Here is a 16,984-nt window from a genome sequence, read left to right as displayed (position 1 = left end):
CTGTCCACTGCCATGGCATATGTTGACTGTTAGTCATCAACTGCACCTTTGAAGGCTTCCCATCTCTGACGACACAACTCCTATGTCGCCAAGCCAGCAGGTACAAAAAGCTAATGACTAACAGTCATAAACCGGACAACGCTACCGTGCAACTCGCAGCGGACAGCTGGTGGTGATGTCATTTATTGGGAGGCTCGGACCCCTTTTACCATTTGTAACAATAGAAAAGTGTCTGTGGTCCATTTGTAGTCTCGGACAAAGGGGCTAAGAGGGTGAGCGGGGGAAATCAATGCTTTTGCAGGGGAGATCAATCACGGGGCCGGCAGGCTGATAAAAATCAATGTGAAGTGAGGACCATGGGTTGTTTTTCAAAAGGAGACAGTGCATTATGAACTGCAAACACAGAGACAGTAAGCGGGGTGGACTAGCGTTCTTCTCAGGAGAGAGCCTGCAATGACTTCTGAATCTGGGGTAGAAGCCAGAAATGGTTTCGGCCTGAGACCGTTTGGTGACTGTCTGGTCCATACGGCCGAACAAAAAAATAGCTGAAGAGTTAGCAACTAGCATACACAATCATACAAATAAGTATGTTCTTCTATGTTATGTCCACAATTATTAGTGCATGGACAGGCACTGTTTTCCTATTAGTTTAAACAACAATGGTCAACAATATTGCAGTATCGTCTTTTTCAGACTTTTTTTTGCCTGTAAATGTGAACAGAGGGCATTCACTTTATTTTAGTCAGACCTTTTTTAAAACAAAATGAGGCTCTTACACTACATACATTTACACTCTGTGGTTCAGTCCACTCGGCAGCCATTTAGTTAATGCCATGTTAACATGTTTATACCATGTTTGAGGATAAAAGATTCCAAAAAACAAATACTCAGAAATAGAGTATATTAAAATTAAATTAAATTAGTGCATTATCCAGACGCTTTTATCCAAAGCGACTTTCAATGCATTCAGGCTTACATTTTTTACCTAACATGTTCCCTGGGAATCGAACCCACAACCTTGTGTTGCTAACTCAATGCTTGAGGAACACTACAAAAACACACTTGTTACACACTGAAAAAGGAACACTACAGAGATATAACTTTTTCTAACACTCATAATCAGATTCCAGTTACTTTTTTTAAGGATCACATTGATGTTAATGGGCTTACATTAAGCCCAGTTTGAGAAACCCTGGTTTAATGTTGAATGCATATTATTGTAAAAACACAGATTTTACTGTGGATTCTGTAATAGCCTCTATTCACAATAGGGAACATGCAAAGCTTATTAAGAATTTGACCAAAATAATTTATTGAAGTAGTCTGTGCAATTAAGATGCCTAGCTTTTGGAAATGCCTCAACAATGAGAGAGTGCCTACAGTGCATTAAAATGCTGCCTCCGAAGGCAACTTGCTAGGTTTCGACTCACCTTGATCTCTAAAAAGTTTCATGGTTCAGGCCCTGAAAAAGAGCTAGTGGTTAACCAAGGCACATCTCCTGAGACGGTTCAGAGATCAAGAGCTCAAGAAGTTAGTCGAATACTGCAGAGAATTATGATACTCAAAGTTGAGATGGTCGAAAGCTTGAAAAGTCAAGAATATAAGGTGGACTGGAACGGAGAAGTCAGTGACCAGGGATGACAACTTGAACTGGAGGTGAATAAAGATCCAGGGATGTGGTTAAGAGCAAAAAATAGAGGTGGACACTGATTATATGTGGGTGGACAAGAAATCCAAGCAGCCAGTGTCATTTCCCAGACACATATTGCATGATTCAAGATATTATTCATGCAGGATGTATATAAAAAAAAAAAAAAAAGTGGTATGAATTTAGGGTTTATTTTTATGTATAAAAAGGAAAAGAAAGGACAGGAGCGGACGTGATGTGACCTGAGACTCAAACCCGCAACAATTTCGACTCTCTAACCATTAGACGACTTATTATAAAATACATATATAGTAATATTTCATTTACAATGTAGGTTTAAATAATGAAACTATTACATTTATGTGAAGTTACACATTTTATTAATGTAGGTCACCACTGAGATATAACTATATAACACTATAAAAACATTTAATGAGAGCGGCTTAAAGAGTATCAAGCCACAAATGTTCTTCAGTAGCGAGACGCAACAAAAAAAGAGAAAAAACGTAACAATAGGAAACATGCTGTCTTTGAAATGTACGGGGAAACATGAAAGCATGTAGACGTCCCACAGGAATGAAAGACAATGCAGACCTTAAAAACATGCATGCTACGGCAGACCAAAGACACAAGAGAAAAAATAAACGCTTAGACTGAGATTTTCACATCAATTATTCATCATGCTGAAGGCCTCCGTGCTGCAAGGCTGCCAAATCTCATGTCAACGTTTCTTTGCCTGGTACTTCAAACAACTGAGACTGCCAGAAAAGAAAAAAAAAATCCTTCACTATTTTAGTTTCTTTAGGGATCTTTTTATCTTCCACCATCTATATCTGACTTCTGCCCAAAAGCAAAGAATAAAAGTGATACAGTTCTGCTCTTGTTAAACTTTTCTTGGCAAGGCAACAGTGTTAAAGCAATAGCTTGTGTACGTGATTCAATCCGCTGACCTTGGTCATGCTAAAAGACAACACCGTGGTCTTAAAAGCTAATCCAATGGCAATGTGATGGTGCAATGGTGCCACATGTTCAACACAAGTGATCCTCTTCTTTTTTTTCAAACTGCATCAAAACAAAGAAATCGCTCAGATGTGCCCTATTTCTGTAACTAAAAAAAACTTGCCCCACATGTTATGGATTTCATTTTACATATCTAACGTTGTTTTTGCTGCTGGTCTGCTGTCATCTGGTGTTTGCACTGACATTTCTATGATTGTGAGTGATATTTTACTTGTTAAACTTCAGTGATAATTTAATATAACCATGCAAAGAATGTAAACAACTTTATTTTGTAAGACACACTACGGGCCCCATCATACACCTGGTGCAATGCTACGCAAGGGCGCAGAACAAGAGTGTTTGCTAGTTTCAGTCTGGCGACGTTCGCATTTTCCCGTCCAGCGCCATGTCGTTTAATTAGGAAATGCATTTGTGCTGGGTGTGCTGGTCTATAAAAAAAAGAGGTGTGTTCAGGCGCATTGGCGGCGCAATACTCTTTTAAGGAGCTGAAAATAGCCTGCGTTTCAATGTTTTTTCTTTGTTATTTAAAAAAACGTGTTAGTATAGGCCGGTCCAAAAAGCGCGTACACGCTGCTTATTCCCAAACATCCCAAATATTAAGAATTAAAGGATTGTTGAGATTATATATATATATATATATATATATATATATATATATATATATATATATATATATATATATATATATATATATATAAATTCCTACATGTCATAATGGATAGTCCTAACATGTATCAGAATTAGACTCTATTTGCTCATAAACGAGCAGCTCCGTTTCATCTCAGAGATGTTTTCTGCGCTTGCCAAATTCCGCCGTGTAAATAGCAAATCCATCATGGCACGTGCACAACTGGCTCTTAAAGGTAATTGAAGATGAGACTGTGATTGGTTTAATGCACGTTACACCCCAAAACACACATTACTCATTAAGAGAATAGGGACAACCCGTTTAGACCATGAGCCCAGGCTCGTCAACTGTTTTTCTTTCACTTTTAATCGCATCTGTGTGTGGTAAACATGGGAAGGGAAATGAAAGATTTAATGAATTAAGAATTCCTTCTATTTATTAATTTGTTCCCTTATTTCAACATATTAAGCCTCGTACACACCGGGAAATTAATCACGCATATGCTTATTGCCAAAGTTTTTCGATGCGTCATTTGTGTTCATACCCAAATGATTTTCACTGGCGATGAGCCAAGTGAACGTGCAAAATCCACTCCATGAAAATATATGGTGCATAAAGAAAAACAAATACACCAGTTCACATCTGCATTTCTTCTCCATAACAACTCCTTTTATCAAGATTTTTGTAGTCGCTGTCGCATTTGTCATAAAGCCCTTTGTGTTCAGACACCAATGAGACCAGCAGCTCTACATTCATCTTGCCTCGATGCATCTTGAGCGCCACCAAGAAGTGTTTTACTGTGACTTCAGCAGCTCCAGGCATGTGAACAATCTTTGCCAAAGTTTTTAATGCGGCACGTCAAACCAAAAAAAAAAAAAAAAACTAGCTTAAATTATGCTTTTGCGCCTCGCATTTTGCGTGTCAGTGTGCACACTCACATTGGCACCCTTCATTAAATGACGGCAATAATCATGCGCAATATTTGTCCCAGTGTGAAATAGCTTTTAGATTGATTTCCGAAAGATCATGTGACCCTGAAGGCTGGAGTAATGATCTGATTTGATCATAGGAATAAATTACATTTTTAAATATATTTTCATAGAAAACATTTTACAATAATGTAAAAAACATTTTACATTTTACAAATATTTTTACAGATATTTCACAATAATGATGTTTTACTGTATTTTCAAACAATAAATGAAATTGTAAGAGATATATATATATATATAAAAAAAAAACATACAAAAAAATCTTCCCAACTTCATGCTTTTTAACAGTGGTGTTCTTTTGCAGCACATAAAATACCTGGCAAGACAATGTAACTATCCTGACTATTTCAGTTATGACACATTAACTAAAAACAAGTTCTTCACATCTCTGACAGAGTCATCCCTAGAGTTTCAGCCTTAATCATTGACCTTGTCCTCTGGCTAAGCCCTAGAACCTCTTCAGAGAAAGCAAACCCCATGAGGATACACCCACCAGGGCCCTAAAGTAAATTGGTTTCAGCACCTCAATCCCATCCTCATTCTGCACATGATTTAGAGGAGGAGCAGTGATCTCTGGGGTGCCTGCAAGCCACAGAGCTTTCATACAGAACACAGTCTGACACCAGAGCCGCCCGCTCCATTCCCCAGGAACCTCCTGGAAGACCCGTGCTGTCGTTCCCTCAGTTTAGCCCATTAGCTGCAGGTTTATGGAGCATAGAGTGAAGCAGGAGTCTGAATCATGAGGAGATCATCAGCCCCAGGGCCCAATGCCTGCTGTGACCTTTGAAATAACCCCCAGTAAGAAGCCAATCAGAACCAGAGACATCTTCCAATTCTTCAATATTTAGTAGAAACGGTTGGGATAAAGGGATATAGGGCATCTAAGAAGCAGAAATATTTTCAGAGCAAAAAAACAATGAAATAGAGGGGTGGTCATTGGTTAACTGTCACTGGTTTAAGCTTGATCTTCAGAAATAATTTCTCTAGAATGAATCAATTATTCCTAAATCTACTACAGTAGTAGTAGCACAACAGTGTATTTATGCCCAATGGCATGTGGGTTTGTGTATAAACGAGATTGCATCGAGTGCAAAAATAGATCTGTCACTATAGCGCTTTTGTGTGAACCAGGAATGGCGAAATTCCCAACAGTTCCCCAGTATTTCAAGCACATAGTCCTCTCTGTCAACACATTCAAGAAATGCTTTCACAATATTGTCATACAGTTTGACCTCTGATAGGTTTAATAAAAGCCCTCACATTAAGAAATGGAAAAAGCGAGGTGGTGCTGAAAATATAGACCCACTCTGGTCTACCTCAAAGTTTCAGTTACATGAAGCGAAATCTTTGTGAAGGTCTTCATTCATTCAAATGCCGGCGCTTACACTGAAATGTGAAAAATTCCATTATCAGTGCTGTAATATGGAAAAAAAGGACATCATTATGATGTGTCCCAATCCTCAAGATACCTCGTTTTTTTATTACCTTTTTCCAAGATCTCCTCATTTTTGTTTAAACCTCCAAATCACTTCAAATATCAATCCACAAAAACGCTAATGAAAAAACAAAGTCAACCTTTGTGTTAGGGTTACTGTTAACTGAGCTAAACTTGCAACCTCAGTGTTTTATAGTGTGGTATAAAATGTATGTTAGCTTTGTAGTGGAGTAATATCACTATTTAAACAAGGCCTATTGATCCCCCATGACCTAATTATTGCCTATCCCACAGCACAGCTATTAAAATACCAACTAGGCAATTAGCAAGATCTACTGGTATATATGTAAAGCTTTAAGCATTAAGAGGTGTATCCTGGCCCCATATGAGCCTTATCAACCTCACAGCTGACAGGCTCAGATATTGATTTAACACGTCATCTATAATGGCCAAATCCATATTGACTGCCTGTTCGCCTTTACCCACCATTGACGATGACTGACTAACTATTTTTACAGCAGTGTGCTTGAGGAACTCTGCAAAGGGCAAGCTAAAAGCATAAGTTTATTTATTGGGCAGGCTGGAGCTGGAAACATCGGTCACTGCCAGAGTGACAGATGGTGTGACAGGCCTCCCCACTGCCCGTAAAGCATAAGCGAGGCTGAAGAGCTTTATTTTAACAGCAATAAGTTTGAACAGTCAGCATTCACTGCAAAAAGCTTTAAGTGGGTGAATAGACACCAAAGTAATTAAAATCTGGTGAGCCCTGAAAACCGGCTTCCATGTCAAGCAAATACCTTATTTAAAGTCTTACCAGAATCTATGATTTGTCCACGTCAATGCAGTAATCTGTCAGTGTAGTTTCTCAGTTGCCATGAAAGACTTGAAAAGTGCCATTTGAAATCTCCCATCATTGCTCATGAGAACTTATGGACAAATACATATTTGAGCCAATCACCCAAGCTGTAAATTAACTCTGTTCATTTAGCATATAGCACAGGAATTACAATTTTTATTTATATTATTTTAGTGTCTTAGCTTATTTTAGCTAAGACACATTTGACGATTCAGATTTCTATCCAGTTAGAGTGCTTCAAATGGTTGAAGTCACCAGTTAGAAACAGGTCCTCTCTCATGTAAATCCTGACTTCCAGACTCATTTGGTCTTTCCTGCCACCCTGCATCTCCACTGGCTCTGCAGCCATAAATCTTGTAGGAATTGCTTGTGAACCCTGAGACCCCTTCTTTTCCACAAAGTCTGGTTGCGGTAGACATTTAAACAATCAATTGCGGTTAGTGCCTAAGTGGGCCCATTACTACTTCTAGGGCCCAGCAATGGCATCTTCAACCATTAACAGTTGCATGGATTCCCAGGCAATTATATGAAGAGGCTGGCTACAGACTGAGTGGTTTTATCGTCTGTTTGCCTGGAGACAGCAAACCTCTTGCAAATGTCAAGAGTTCTGTTGTTCTGTTGGGGTATATAAGATGTATCCAGTGCTATACAAGGTGAGAATCTCTTTCGAAATATCTGATGGCGGTTCCTCTGCCTTTAGCTGTGAATGCTAAGCTCAGGTGCAAGGTCTCACCTTAAAGAAATCCTGAGAGTCATTAATATGGATGACACCCACAACACTCCGACCTCCAATTCTGCACCATACAGTGCTGCCACATCAACCCTTGGGGTAACATTCATAGGCAACAGGAAGGTGAAAAGAGTAACTGATTTTAATGAACAGTTGAACAACGGAATATATTTGCATTATTTACTAACACTGATCCTTCACAATCCTGAATGACCTTCTTTCATCAGTGAAACCCAAGAGGGGAAACCTTGAAGAATGCTTGCTGTTCTCTACCTTACAATGGGAACATGTAGTGAGGAGTCCAAATTCAGTCCTGGGGGGCAACTGTCCTGCAGAGTTTAGCTCCAATTTCCCTCAACATACCTGTCTGGAAGATTCTAGTATGCCTGGTAAGACCTTGATGAGCTGGTTCAGGTGTATTTAATTGGGGTTGGAGCTAAACTCTGCAGGACAGTGGTCCTGCAGGGACAGGATTAGACACCCTTGTCATAAGGTGTCAACCTAATATACATCTTCAGCAAACCATGAATATAGCACAGATAGTTATATACACTACATTCATGACACCTCTAAGGTCCTTATTTTCATTTTCTGAAGGTTGACAGGCTGTGGTCACTGTAAAACTCTTCAAAAGTGAGCCCTTTTTGTCACACTAAAGAAATGAAGTGATACGGGGAAGAACATTACGGTGGGATGCTGAGAGAATTTGCATTTTCGGGGTGAACTATTGCTTTAAATATGTGTTATAATAGATTTGTGAGCTATTCAAAGTACTTCAAAGTTAGATAAGACTTTGTGCTCTGGCAGATTGTGAAAATGTGACTAAATGAGTATAGGCAAAGCTATTAATTAGCTCTCATGCTAGCCTGTAAAGAACTACATCCTTCAATTACTTTAAAGAGTTCAGTTTCCCTCTAATTCAGTCTCAAGTGCGCTCTGGAATGGAGTCCACATGTCTCTGGTATTTTACACTCATCTGTCATTTTAGATATCGCAGACTTTCTGATGGTCTGTCAGCGCACAACTAGTATGGCCTGAAGAGCTTTGCTGGTTTATATGCATGTGGCTAGTGTATGTACTGAAGCTGGGCTCTTCCACACATATGAGAACAAAGAAATGATAAATGGATTGTCTAATTTTATATGAGAGTGATGCATAAAGGGCTAAAAAACATCCAACAGAGTCCAGTACATCCCTGAGGCTTGTGTCACATGCATGCACACACACACACACAAACACAAACACTGTTCTCTCCACCCTGAGTCCATGTTATTGGTGTAAGGCTGGAAATGATCCCACAGGAGTGTACCGAGTGTTACCATGGAGACCAGTATCTGACAATACAATGCTATATAGCCCACAGTGCTTTGCTAAAAAAGACTTTCAACCACTTCGAATTTTAACGAATTACAAAACTATTACAACGTTCATTTAACGTGACATTGGTTTGAGTCACATTTTCAAATGTGCACTTTATTTCTAACTGACTGGATATCATTCACTTAAATTGACAGTGAAGGATTTCTAGTAGGCAATGGTTATTAAAATACTTTTGTGATATGAATATGCAATAGATTCAGCTGTATTGTATTGTTTTCTTTTTTTTTTTACTTTTTATCGCATGTTAAATGACCATGCAAATTTGTAATTTAAAAAAAATACACATCAAAATGCAGGATTATTTAAAAATAGGTGATTCTAAACAGAAATGACAAGCTTAAATATCTATTATATCTAGTAAATTCATTTAAAAATCTTAATGAAAAAAAAACATAGATAAACACTAGTGCTGTCAAAATTAGCGCGTTAACGCATTCGATTAATTTGAAATATTTAACGCGTTAAAAAAAAATAACGCAATTAACGCGGTTGCAGTTTTTTTTTATTTCCAGTTGTGGCCTATGTGTGTTCAACGTGCAAAGAAATATGGATAAGACCAAGGAAGGACTTTTAGACGGAAAGTTTCAGTATAAAACTCTGCCGGATTACTCTTCAATCTGCCACAAGAAACAGCAACATTAAAATCATGAACTCAAATGTCATTGTTTAAAAAAAAAAACTAAAAAAACAATGACTGTAACAGTGCGTAAATCAGACCTTTCTGTAACGCTAACGTTAATAAGCTTAAACGAAAATAAGGAAATAATTGTGTAGCGGAGTATTTTTTGTACACAGTGCCGCGAACTGTCAATCACTCCTGTACGCGTGCATCACTGTCCTCCCCGCAGCTGCAGCAACTTGCGCTCTCTCTCTTCATCAAGCTTTAAAACAAAAAGGGGACAAAAAGATCATATTGTCTTTGTGCATGGGCTATAGATTAATTAGATAAATGAATATCTAAATTTGTGCCTTGCAGTCTACGGTATTTTTTTAGAACTTAGAAAAAAGATGCTGCAGCCAATGAACAGCCAGCGGGGGCTGCAGGACGACTCAACCTCCGCAGACAGTTTTTAATGTTTATCAGACAATAAATACTCAAGATTTTGCTTTAGTATAACTCACAACGAGTTTCACACACCTTCTCCGGCCACGTTGAGTTGTTGACACTTAACAGTGGGAAAAGCGACACATGCGCTATTCACTTGTATAATTTAAGGGTGAATGGGTAATGTAGTTTCTGCTCTGGGTGGGATGAATTAGGAAGCTTGCATTGTGAAGGGCGCTCTGAAAATCGGCAGTGCAGGTAAAAGATTAAAACCTCTATTAAAACAGATGTCCAAATGAGCGTAGCGGTACGCTACAAGCACGTTCTGGGCACACGGAGAGGTGGCGATACGCTCAAGAGCTATATTTGGAAGTGGCGGTACTGAGTGCATACCGGCCCACTTAAAGCACTGGCAATGACTATACTTTGGAATTTTTTTGCAGTACACTTAGAATTCAACATAACAGAAATCATTTTTGTTTTTTATTGGCATTGATTGTTTTGAAATTCAAATGGTACTTACATGCCTGTGTTTTTATTTCTGTAATAAATATGGCTTTCAAGCCAACAGTTAATTTGGAGGATATTGATGGTTTATTGCAGGTATGTTGTTTACATGAGAAAATCTGTGTTACAAGTTAAACAAAAATTCCAATAAACAATCATATTTTGAATTTAAATAGTTTCTTTGTCTTGAGTTTACATTAATTATTTACATTTTACATTTACATATCCAAAAAGTTTCAGTCTTTTAATCGCGATTAATTTTAAAAAATTGTGCGATTAATTAGTTAATTTTTTTTAATCGATTGACAGCACTAATAAACACACTTAGCAACTTAACTGCTTCACTAATTAACTGCAACTGAACAAATATTATCCTAAAAGTGAAATAGGGCTAAATGTTTGCAAACATTTTACAGTATATTTTGTGCAGTTACTGTATTGACAATAGTATGGTATTTAAAGTATGCTATTTAAAACTATATTCAGTTAAATATATTGGTATTGTATGGTATGATCAACATAACCGTTTATGTCAGTGATGCGCGGGTTGATCCAAAATGAGCGGGTGCCCGTGGTCACCTGCGGTTACGAGTCATCCAAAAATATTTCATTTATTTTTTCATTAAGTTTTGTTTTATAGAAAACTCTTTTTTAAAAGATTTTCGTTTTGTATAAATTGCATCTTAATTTTGATCAATGTTTTATAAATCAATTGCCTGTATTTAATAAATAAGAAGCAAATATATAGCAGACAATGTAATGAGGTGCCGGCATGTGAACTGGAGGGCGCCGAAACTCACCTTGTGCCTCACAGATTTGAGAAATAAAGGCTATATATTACAGAAAGTTTGAAATGTCTACTTTTAAGCGAAAATATTCAAACCAAAATAAATAGGCTACTCTCTGATTATGTAATCCATATGAAATGTGCATTTCTTTCTGGCGTTCATGGCGAGTCCGCATCCTCAACTTCATCTTTGCTATAGCCTATTTAAGTGATTAAATTAATATAAAGGGGCGATTTGTCCACAAATGGCTTAAATGAACAACTACTGGTCGACTTTTTATAATTCTTGACAAAATTAGAATATATTAAGTTTTTTTTTTTTTTTTTAGGTGGGCCTGTTCAAAAGCCACGATGCCGTGCTTGCTCCACAGGCTGGATTAATGGATAATATAGGCCTCAGCCTCAGATGTCACGCCTACAGTCCATTGGCTGAACGTCGGATGCATATGGGACACAAAAGTGGAAAAACTTCAGAAGTGTCAAAGTCGTCATCAGAATGGTTGAATCCTACAGCATTTCTATGAGACGTGTGTATTGCGTTCTTTAATGTTCCGCCTGCAAACAAAGATTCTGTGGTGCTAAACTTACAACTGTGACAACGAGCGATTATCAGGATCAACTTAATGCTGGATTTTCAAAAGAACTGTATGGTAAATATTTCAAGTTTGCGGCATAGAATTTTTAAAATATGTCAGAGAGTTTTACACACCAGTCTGTTATTGTGGCGACATTTCCACGCCCCAAAACGTGACGCTGGACGAAATTAACTGTGACTGGTTGTTTGACATGTCAGTCAAACAGCCTCATTGGCGGATATATATAGAAAGAGTTTGGTTCCAAAACGCAAACATTTTTTGATTTACCAAGAAAGTGGCAAGATAAAAAAAACTCTATTTTCTGTTTCAAATTTTCACATGGCATCTGTAGGTTATAATAACATAAAAATTTCCATGATTTTCAAATATTTATTAAATATTTATTTAAATGTTTTCTTTTTTTTATGTTTTTCCGATTTATCATGCGGCCCTTGTTTGTTGATCACAAAGTACAAAGTAAATGAGGAAAACTAGGATGTCGGGTGTATTCAAAGTGCCACCATTACTGTCTAGAGAGGATTGAATGGTGTGCTGTGATTGGTTTTTACCATCTAGAGTGTATGGAATGGTGTGCTGTGATTGGTTGAGCGGATATATTGCATTCTGCAAAAAAGGGAGACTGGCGTTTGTCACGGTTTGTAGAAAAAGGGAGAAAACATGACCTAATAACTAAAATTAAAAAAATTCCTTTACTTTTCCAGATGCAATACTGATTTTGGCGGAAACTCTATTGCGTTTTGGAACAGAACTCTTCGAGTGTGTGTGTATGTGTGTGTGTGTGTGTGTGTGTGTGTGTGTGTGTGTGTGTGTGTATATATATATATATATATATATATATATATATATATATATATATATATATATATATATTGTAATCATACCATATATTTGTTTTGAATATTGTTAGAAGAAATTTAAAACTATGTTAGATATACAGTACCATTAACATGTATGGCTCTTCATGCACATTTACTAATTTTTTTGTTTTATTTTAGCTCTATAAAATATTAAGACATGAAAGCAGATGAACTCTGTACACCTATTTTCACTTGTAAATTATTCATAATAAACTAACTGCCAAGTACCGCAGATTAATAGCCAATTGCTTGAAGGTGACGATTGTATGCAGATTATTGTGTGGGTATTAAATAATGAATCGTTTCTAAACAAGGTCTTTGGGAACTTCTGGCCATAATACTACATCATTCCTGAACTTCTGACTAAAAGAAAACTGCTTAGGGACAAACTTTCCGTGTAAAGGCTGCGTGTGACATTGAGATTATGAAGCAGAACTAAACAGCAGTAATGTATTCACAGCACAGCACAGGAAATGATAGATTTATCTCCACACACATAAATCACTCCACCAGCACAGCATCTGTCACAGACACTCTGTTTGTCCACATCATCTTCTGCAATCTCCATTCCATTATGACTTGATAAATCCTTCCCTCGCAGCTTTAAAGCCACAGAATTAAAAATTCCATGCTATGGTTTGACGAATGCAATTTGTTGACATATTTCCTATCGTAACAAGATTCATAAATCTGCTGAAAGTTAATTCTGTCAGCTTGTACACTACATAGATGACTTCAAAGCTAGCGGAAGGCGAAAAACTCTTTTTGTGCAGTAAAAATATTCACAACAGTGCTTAATATTAAGTGAGGGTGTTCGCTTTGCATCCACATATGGCTGTGCAACTGATGTTATTTGACAGTGAGGTTTTATTAGTCCTGTGAGTGATGCGGAGAGCATTTGGACTAGCTTGTGAGTGACACTGATAGTACGCAGTGTGCTGTGCTTGAGATGAAAGGTGCTAAAAGCCGTGCCCCTTTGTGCCGTGCGAAGGACGGAAATGCAGCGAAGACTCTTTTGAGTAACATCTTGGACGAGCGCAAAGGCCATCAATCATTTAAGCCGGTATGAACTGTATCTTATTCCCGACTGTATATCCTCATCTTTCAGAGGCTGAATTGACCTGATGTGTCCTCAGTAAGAGAAATAAAGTCAACTTTTAGGAATGGATCCATGGACTAAAAGAGCTTCTTGCAAAAAGTGCAGTGTGTTTCGGGTTTTCTCAGACAGAAACAGCTCCACATCAGCCTCGTCATGGTTATGTTTTTGAATTGGGATGAGACAGAGATATTACTTATTGGACCAAAAACTGCACACAGAATCTCTTGGATTACAATCTGCAACTAGACGGATGTACTGTTACTTCCTCTACAGTCAAAACTCTGGGTGTTATATTAGACAGCAACTTGTCTTTTCAAAATCTAATTTTGCGTGTTACAAAAACTGCATTCTTCCATCTTAGAAACATTGCCAAGCTACGAAACATGTTATCTGTTTCTGATGCAGAAAAGCTAGTTCATGCATTTATGATCTATAGACTGGACTATTGTAATGCACTTCTAGGTGGTTGTCCTGCTTCTTCAATAAACAAGCTACAGGTAGTCGTTACCAGGTCAAGAAAATATGATCATATTACCCCAATTTTACAGTCTCTGCAATGGCTACATATTAAGTTCTGTATCAGTTACAAATTATCATTACTTACCTATAAGGCCCTAAATGGTTTAGCTCTTGCATACCTATTGTTCTACCACGCTACAACCCATCACGCACCCTAAGGTCACGCTGGATTTTTGGTAGTTCCTAGGATAGCAAAGTCCACTAAAGGAGGTTGAGCTTTTTCACATTTGGCTCCCAAACTCTGGAATAGCCTTCCTGATAATGTTCGGGGTTCAGACACACTCTCTCTGTTTAAATCTAGATTAAAAACACATCTCGTTGGCTTCAAATAATGCATCTCATAATCTTGGTCTGCAGCTGTATCTGATCAAATGCACATTATTATTCCTTGGCTTCTGAACAAATCGTTTTTGCTTCGTTGGAACAGCAGCTACGCTAATTATGTTTCTATTTGTTTCTCTGTTTTTGTGTCACTAGGATTTACACAAGCTCCAGTGTGGATCCAGAACACCTGAGAAGAGATGATCTCAACCCCTCAGAGGACCCCAGATGATGCCAACCCTGAAACCACATGAACTACCAGATTTTGCTACAAGTTTGATTGAAACATATAATAAACGGAATTTTACCATGAATTTCTGCCATATGTACATCAATTTGAAAGTCACCACTGATAAGCTATTGCTAAATATATTGAAGAAACTTAATTTTGTGGTAACATTAAGGCTGAAATACCACTTTGTGATTAATTGGAAGAGCAATATATATTTTTTTAAATATAACTCCTATTGGATTTGTCTGAAAAAAGAAAGTCATATACACCTAGGATGCTTTGAGGGTGACTAAACATGGGTTAATTTTAATTTTAAGTATTAGGTACCAATTCAGTATAATTGAGTGCATATCTTTCGAAGCCCTGCATTTGGTTTTCTTTAAAAATGTATTATTTCAAAAGAAACAAACATCTTACTGCATTTTCCTCCTCCTGGCTGTTGCTGGCGTCTTCGCTTTTTCGGTACTTGTCTGATGAACGTGAGTCTCTCTTCCGGCTGGTATCAGTTCCCTCCATTGGCCTCTCACCATCTGTAAATGAGACAATGACAACACACATTCACTTTATATTCCATCAGCAGTATTATTGGTTCTCTATCATTACCATTTATATTACATACAACACACAGAAATGATGAGCAGCCATAATAGTGACTCTTCTTAGCAGTTTAAATCATTCTCAGAGAGAGACAGCAAGAGAACACATGGAAATAGCTACAGCTGGGGTGCAAAATTAACACTTGCCAAGTGCCAAATGCAAATAAAATTGCCTTTGGCAAGAAAATGAATAAATAAACACCTCTCGTACACCTGGATGCCAGCAGCTGTGTAGGCAAGTTTTATGAAAAATGCCTGAAGAAGGTCTTTGACCAAAATGTTGTTTATCAAAAGAATATTTGCAGGCTACAACACTAGGATTGCTTATTATATTATTTCCACTATTTTGGGGAGGAACACTGCCTTTCCAGTTAGCTGATGGCCTTACACAGCTAAACTTAAGCACAAGTTCAGGTCCACATCGCTGCTTATTCAAGCTGAGAACTTGGACAGGAAGAGACTGTCTTGTTTCTTCACTGATTTGAAATGCTAAAACCAGTTAGCCTAACTTTTAAAGGAACTGCAACATAAGAAACTTGAGTGTTGTGAATAAAAAAAAAAAAAAGAGAGATAATGGTATTCTAATGACAAACTTGAAACCTGAAGTAACTTCCTACATCATCTTTGGTTAATGCTGAATAATTGCAACAATTTTAATATAATGTATAACCCACAATGCTCACACCAACTTCCCAATTCTCGCTTTCCCAATACACCGGTCCAGGATAACACAAACACATACAAGTTACAACCTACCCAGGCTCACTGGAAAAATGTGCATATGGCAACACTTGCCTCTTTCACACTTTTAAGGTGAACTGTCCAGTAAGTGGCCCTAAAAGCATCTACAGTTTTATCTGAGACAATCTGGCGACATTTTATTATGTTGAGTGGTGTATGTATCATGGCAGTCAGAAATGAAATATCTGAAGAACACTTTATTGCATATAAAAAAAATGCACCACCTACATTAAACCCTACCTTAAACCTAACCAGCTGTGTTAACAAAACACTTGCTTGAAGCATCCATGTCAGTAACTTGCTTTTAGACTAAAATCTTGTGTTTTAACTTTTTTGTCTTAACTGCTTTTCTGGAACTTATACCTGATCTCTTCACATCACAAATGTTGCTTTACCAGGGGAGCTACTGAGCAAGTTTACTAGGTCCGAAAAGCCATACATACAGAGCTGGTACTGTAATGCAAATTAAGTTTATTAATATTCTAAAAGTGATTTGAGGACAGTGCATAGTATTGTGCAAGGAATCACACAAAACAATAAATCTTTAAATCTAATAATCTACCCCTGTAATCACTTTTGGAAAGCCATTCGGCCAATCAAATGCGAGGACCAGAACTAACTGTTGCACACCATGCTAGATGCATTAATGCTATATATATATATATATATATATATATATATATATATATATATATATATATATATATATATATATATATACATAAAATTTGCCCAGTATTTTCACCATCATTTATCAATTGTTACAGTAAGTTAATTTGGACTGGCTGTAGCCCAGAAACCAGTGCCACTAGGTCAGTGACACACTTTGGATGGATTATGGGATTGTCCTCCATTGACCGCCATTAGGAAATGAGGATCACTCAGTTGGCATGGTGAAAAGCCAAAAGGATATACTTGGAGGTGTGCTAACATCAACAGATGGATAAAAGATATTTTCGGCCGTCAGACAAGGAGAGAGACTACAAGGTAAATAT

At 37.5% G+C, this 16,984-nt stretch overlaps 1 protein-coding gene across 3 annotated transcripts in view; it reads right to left on the bottom strand.

Annotated features, from left to right (window-relative positions):
- LOC128014322 (N-acetyl-beta-glucosaminyl-glycoprotein 4-beta-N-acetylgalactosaminyltransferase 1) overlaps nucleotides 1-16,984 on the bottom strand; it is a 158,685-nt gene that overhangs the window by 89,650 nt on the left and 52,051 nt on the right. For all 3 annotated transcript variants that reach the window (XM_052597802.1, XM_052597803.1, XM_052597801.1), the window contains one exon: nucleotides 15,070-15,182. In XM_052597802.1, coding sequence (XP_052453762.1) covers nucleotides 15,070-15,168 — 99 coding nt within the window. In that variant the 5' untranslated portion in view covers nucleotides 15,169-15,182. The remainder of the gene's footprint in view (nucleotides 1-15,069; nucleotides 15,183-16,984) is intronic.

Source organism: Carassius gibelio, chromosome B25, assembly GCF_023724105.1.
Source record: "Carassius gibelio isolate Cgi1373 ecotype wild population from Czech Republic chromosome B25, carGib1.2-hapl.c, whole genome shotgun sequence".
NCBI classification, from domain to species: domain Eukaryota; kingdom Metazoa; phylum Chordata; class Actinopteri; order Cypriniformes; family Cyprinidae; genus Carassius; species Carassius gibelio.
The sequence above is the reverse complement of the archived record's forward strand: the minus strand, read 5'-3'. Positions and strand labels throughout refer to the sequence as shown.